Source organism: Echinococcus granulosus, assembly GCF_000524195.1.
Source record: "Echinococcus granulosus chromosome Unknown EG_S00010, whole genome shotgun sequence".
In the NCBI taxonomy this organism is placed as follows: domain Eukaryota; kingdom Metazoa; phylum Platyhelminthes; class Cestoda; order Cyclophyllidea; family Taeniidae; genus Echinococcus; species Echinococcus granulosus.
The window spans coordinates 835697-842326 of NW_020170390.1; the positions used below are offsets into that span (position 1 = coordinate 835697).

General features: G+C 36.2%; 1 protein-coding gene across 1 annotated transcript; it reads right to left on the minus strand. All coding sequences in view use genetic code 11, as the record gives it.

The window, feature by feature from the left end:
• Nucleotides 1–1312: 1312 nt before the first annotated feature.
• On the minus strand, nt 1313–6398 carry EGR_02299 (hypothetical protein; the record flags this gene model as incomplete). Its single annotated transcript, XM_024491548.1, has 8 exons — nt 1313–1442; nt 2305–2438; nt 2963–3128; nt 3840–3982; nt 5423–5463; nt 5634–5712; nt 5806–5944; nt 6298–6398. The coding sequence occupies 8 exons, from the start codon at nt 6396–6398 to the stop codon at nt 1313–1315; spliced, it is 933 nt and encodes a 310-aa protein (XP_024354054.1).
• Between the last annotated feature and the right edge of the window lie 232 nt (nt 6399–6630).

Below are 6630 nucleotides of genomic sequence, written 5' to 3' on the forward strand. Positions count from 1 at the left end.
GGAGTTAAAGCGGCACACAGAGGCGAAGAGTTTTATGTTCAACTGTTTACAAAATATCCTCTTATTATAATTAGGAATGTCTCCAGTTTGAAATGAAGTAGTTAATTTCTAGTATTAGCGGAGGAAGACTGCCTATTTCCAATTAAGATTTGTACGGTCGGTGACCAGCATCGGTTCACTTGGCCCGTTGAAGTTCACTAATGCAAATCTTCTCCAACGCTTAAGTAAAAATTACAGACTTTGCCTGCATATACATTTATGTAATAAGTTAGTTGTTTTTTAGCTCTCAGTCATGGTGAAGGGCCACTTGAGGTCTCAACCATTACACCTTCTCCAGGTGAGCTAGGCTTCGGGGCAGGCGAGTAGCCCCAAGACCTACTGTATACCGAATATGTATATGCTGCCCCAGCATTACATCTTCTTTCGTCTTCAAGGAAGTCTCAAGACGCCGTGCTAGTCATTAAGAATACACAGAAAGCCAAAAAATCTGGCTATCTATGTAAATTTCCAGCCATTATTTCCTTTTTAACCCAACGAAAACTAACGCCAAAAAGATTACTCCGCTCCATATTGTCTTTAGGAAAATGTAAAAGTCCAAATTATTCTTAAATTTTAGGTTTCAAAAATGGAACAACACAAATTGATAGACTGTGCTGCCAATTTCTGCAAGCTGGCTGGAAAGTCAGCCGATTTCTGAGTCGATTCAGATTGAATTCCATTAAATGAAGCATCAGAATTTTTCATTTAGGTTTTACGACTGCGAAAGACTCTACCTGACACTGGTGGTTGGGAAGGTCTTGTGTGGCTGAGGGCAGTTATGGTGTAGCGCAGTGCGTCAAAGAGTACAAAAGGTGCACAGGAAAACCCACTGGCCCCTGCGCTACTTGATTTTTAATGTGATGTTAGAATGGGGAAGCAAGACTATAATCAAAAACTTATGACAATTAAAAATTGCCATTTCTTTGGGCAAAATGTATTTTTTAGTGAAAGGTTAACTGATAAAGAAACAAATACTAGTTATTTTAAAGCGATGGTGGATTTTTTTCTTTCCAAATTGGTAGAAATTGATTTAAATAAGTACTTTAACACTAAAGACAGAAATTTGCATTTGTAAGAAAGGATGCGCACCCACCATGACGTAAGTACTTCTCCTCAACTTGGTCAACTTCAAAATCCTACAAGCGCCTTTATACCTAAGACGAAATGCGAAATAAAATTATAATTTGACAATTTACTTATAAACGAAGCAAAGTAAAGTTAACAATGAGAAGTCGAAATGAAAATGCACACTAGGATTGGTATAATGTACGTTTCAAAGTACTCTACCCGCCACCATAATAAAATGAACATGAATAGGTGAACAAATCGCTAAATTAAACAAAACAGACTCCTTTAAATTGTAATTGCATATTTGTTTCTGATGATCATAGGCACAAAAAGAGCTGTACTGTTTAAACAACACAAAGACATTTTAATGAGGTAAGACTAACGGCTTCCGATTGGCTTGAAAAACATTTATGTAGTCATTTTGTGGATTTGCAAAGAAAACTAACACCACATCCGTACTCACAAACTGTTAAGCAGTAGTTTTCAACCCTACGAAGCAAAGGAGAAATGTTAAGTATTCAGCTAGTCCTCACGGATTCCACCGGGTGCCTAATGGCTTAATAGTTCGTTTAACTCGGGGTTTGATTGCGCGGGCGCTCAAGTCTCCACGGATTGTGCTTTCGCTCGGCGTCATGGCCTCTGGGCCATGAAGGCTATGAAGTTAAGAGGTTGTAAAAAGCTACAAGAACACAATATTCATGATTTAAAAATGAATCCAGAATGCATCTAAATGACTGTTGTTCAATATCTTTTGCTTCATTCCCCGATTCGAAGTGCTCTATTTTAGAGTGGTTTTAAATAATATTTGGCTACAATACGCAAGGAGATAGTATTCATTATCAACACATTTGCCCATTCAAAAATGTTGAATACGTGTTACCTGGGTAAGTACATCGACTAACAGTGATTGAGGTGATTGACTGGGGAATTGCAAGCATTTGTAATGGGTAGATACAGCAGATGAAACCAATCTTCTACCTCATGTGTGCGCAGATTGCTCTTCAATTGTCATCTTTTTCGTGTCCTTAAATAGACTAATTCATCCGACAATAAGTAGATGGAGACGCCTAAGAGTATGTTATGGTTGGTTGATTTACGATTATACTTAAAGATATGTCCATTCATTTCATAATGGTGGCATAAATGCACGACCCTCCTCCAAAGCAAAATGCATTTCATGTTTTATCGTTTATTAACGAATAAAAATGTTTTTCTTTTATCTGTGCGATTTTTATACATAATGTAAACACATTAGACAAGTAATTCACGTTTAGTAGAGCGAAGTTTCTAATACTGGTTAGAAGCTTAAAGCAGTCGGTTCCTGTTTTACGCTTTTTTAAAAATGGAAAGATGGTTCCAGCTCCACAGTAGTGGTCCTTATTTATGCAAAGTTTGGCGGTTTGAAGTGAGCGAATTCTTTATGTTTTGTAACATGACCATCAATTTTTAATATTGCTCTACAGTAATCTTTGATGGCAAATATTATTAAATCGAACTGTATCTCTGCACACTGTAGTTTTATGCTATATGGGACCCACTACCGGTAAGGTGAGGCACGTAATCAGGTAGTTCACACTTTGTTAAAAGCATTAGACATTTGGAAGGTGGTTTTTTGGGTTTGAAGCAGTTTATGTCAAATCATGCAATTGCAAACCAACTGGGGCAAAGATTATGCAATTCTATGGTCATTTGTTTCGCTTTCAGTTTTTCGCTTTAAGAGCTTAAGGTTTAGCAATTGTAGTACCGCTTGGCGGCATGGTTTCTACTTTGGTAGCACATGTTCTGCCTATGTATTGTGTTTTCTTCTGTCTTCGGGAAAGTCTTGAGGCACTACAGATAAGTGGTGGAAAGTAACATTTACGTAAATAAAGTTTTCAAATAATATGTACTCAGGGTGTGTCAAGGTGACATCTTGCATCTTCGTGAACAAAGTGAAGTTGTGAGGTGGTGAGCAAATAAAAGGGAAAGAAGTTCTGATGCTTAAAAACACTTTGAAAACATATATACACATACATATTTTACTGAATTCAAAAAATTCCACGTGTTTATGAAAATTGATTACTTAAGAATAATATTCCATCATAGATTATTAAAGCATGTTACAATATGGACGGTTTTTCTATTTCAGTTTGCTTTTTGAGTTTTAAACAACATTCTTTTCTTAAAAATTTAATGATATTTACCTAACTTAGAAGTATTTTCGTGAGTTCTGAACACTGGGCGTATGCATTCCTTTGGATACAAAGAAAATTGTCGCTCTTTCAACGAAGGGAATAGGACCATAAATTAAATAACAAGATTATAATTCATAAACCTTTCCTTACCATTTCAATAATAAAGACGTCTCATATTTGACGAATTTTTGTTCATGCTTGTGGTGGGCTTCGATGACCCAATATTTTTCTATAAACATAAAAGCCTCCATTCAGTTTTTCAAACAGAAGAAGCAATAACTAATTAATTATAAATTTACTTAGTCATTCATTTCGAAAACTCAAAAACTTGACCTTTATTAACTGGATCTGTTCTGCGTTCATCAAATATCAGTCCTAAGAAAACTTTGAAGAGTTAGAGATTGTTACGATGTACCCAGGGTAAGTTACAACAAATATGCGACATTTTTACGGATAGTGAATACATTCAAATGGTCCTGCAATTTTAAATGTCGCAACGACCAAAACTTTCTCTGCTACCATCCAAGCTGGTTTCTTCTTAGGATTGTTCAAGCTTACGTAGGCATTTCAGCTGTCCCCCAGGCTATTTCGTAACTAACACGGTGTGGCAATGGACTGTCAGTATTGGAGTTGAACCACTTTGCCTTTAAATGATGTTCTTTTTCTGAAGTAAGATTTTTCACACAGTCAAATGATCTTATCTGGGAACGATAAGTTTATTTCTGTATCTGTAATTAGTACACCCGCGGTATATTGCGTGACATAACAGAATCTTTGACTGCCTATATAAATTGAAAGTCACAATGTAACCTTGGTAAAGATTTATACTTTTAGTCTTATTTATCTTAGTTTATCTTCGTTTATCAATTCCCGTTAAGAAATAATTGGTTCTGGTTGAATGTGGCATGATGAGTCAGGTGCTGCCTCCTGAACCATGGTTGTGTGGCTCAGTGGGTTACACCGAAAACGAAGTACAGAGATTGGCATATGGATAAACGGCAAAGAACATTCATGGGAGCTTTGTTTTACTCCTAACGTAGTGTGGAGGTATAACGAAATACATCAATCATGCCAAGTGGTTGGGAGGCAAAAAACTCAGTTGGAAGTTACTTGATTTTGTTTGAAACACATACCCAACCCTTGCAGATCTAGAGTTTAATATCCAACAATTACATTGCGTGGGCATTTTTTCATTTCTAAGAGCTTTTAACAGCATTTAACTGGCTCATATCTGCCATGTGAGTAAAAGTAGTAGTAAGAACTTAATAACTTAATTTATTGATAGGAGTATATAGTTTTCTAAAATATTTACTAATATCAAGATTTGAAATGCAGATTTTACACTTGAGAACTATCGTCACCCTACCTGTTCTCAGCGTCTATTGTGGGAAATTAATAAGATGGTCCATCATACTATCCATCGCAGTATATTTACGCCTTATTTTCAAAAATTTGGATAGAATTCCGGGTAATGTGTTCTATGTGACAGTTGATTGTCGAACAAGTACTTTAATCCTAGAGTCAAATCTAACTTGAAGTAGATTTGAAAGCTAAGAACTAAAGCCCAAATTTAATGCTCATTAAAATACAGAGGTCCAATATTCGCAAACTTAAATTATGCTTGAATTAATTTAGCATTGAAGTTACCTATTTCTCAATTTCTATGGCTCTTGTGAGTGAACAAATAAAGTGAGAATTATATCTCCAGTGAGTTGGAAAAATTAAAAAGTGCCGGTTAGCTATTTTGGGGATGCTTAATAAAATACAATCCTGGGAATGAAAATATTTGGTCACGCTAATGTTCTTTTTTAAAGTGGTGCTTCGCTTTACGCATGGTTGGATGAGGTTGCGTTTCGTCAGTTGGCATATCGAAGGATCAGCTGCCACTTGGGTGTGTGCTGCGTGCGTTTAACCAAATTACCCGTTCTTTCCTCTTTTATGAAGAGGTTTGAGACACTTTTAGTTCAGTTTTGACTCTTTCAACGATATTTTTCTCTCCCCGGTCACGCTGATGATATTCAGCATTCACTCGTGATGGATTCGCTCAGAATCTCTCGCATTTAGCACCAATCATTCCAAAGTTCATCATAATTACACATTTTGGGGTTAATCTGCGCACAAAAGTTGCCCTCAGCCTTTACCTTAGCGCTAAAAGCCATAAAAGCTATTTTTGCATTATTGGCTACCAATAGGAAATGAAACATTTACGTCTCATTGGAGTGATCACTTTGGGTATTATGAAATGAAACAAGTAAATAATTGACTCCGATCGGCAAATATGTGCTGTTTTAATTCTGCAACTTTTGTTAATCACTTCTGAAGTGTATATTAGCTTTACCATTTACTGTACACCTTTCACTTTCACTTGATACTTTAATTTTAAAGTTAGGAAGAAGCAAAAAAGAAATTTGTTTTCAAACTCTTGGAAGTCCTAGCAATTTTTAACTTGCATAATTCGGTTCTTTGCCACTTTATCGCCAGACTGTCTTTTATGTATTCAACCCCCATAAACATGTAGGCTCACCGAAACCATCACTTTATGACCATTTCTTTGGCTTGTTTGGGGTTGTGAACCTCTACTACTGGTTTTCGAAACTTGTTGGCAAAATATGTCAAATGCCTCCCCAAAAGCAGTAGTCCTTGTAGATTTGATCTCCGACATTCTAGTTAGATTACCAAAGATAAATATTCTGCTAGCATTGGTATGGCCAGATGATACCGCCCAAAGTAACAACAGGATTAACCATTGCTGAAGAAAATATTTTAACAATTCTGGGCACTTTTACAATTAGCAATTACAGAATGAATATTTTTAAGGCTTAGGAGGACAGTTAGTTAGAGTTCCTATAACGCATAATTTGGTTACTCTTCTGCTGATTTACTGCATGCAAGCCGACACCGGATTGTTAACAGATATTTTCCCTTTCTTCTTCCACAATGCAATTTGCAGTTGGAAATATCAACAGAGTAGAGTGCTTTAAAATATTTTATGAAGTCAACAGAAAAATATGATTACTTTAAAAAAAACAAAAGTTGCAATAATTTTACAAAAATAACGCTACGATCAGATATGACGGAATTTGGATGTTTTGCCCCGAAAAATCGCCATGTGGTCATTGGGTTGGGTGATAATTTTGCATCAGTTATCACTTGCAATATCAATGTGTCTTAGCATAGGAGGAAAAATTCCCCGGGGCCTGTTTTCGGAATGTTTACACGCGATGCTATCCAAAGGTGGTCTCAAAACAGTCAGATATAGAGACATTTTAGGATTGGCTTGGAGTGGTGATAGTAACTCTTATACAAAGAAAAGCAATGTCTATGCAAAGAACTGACGAAAACAAATCAA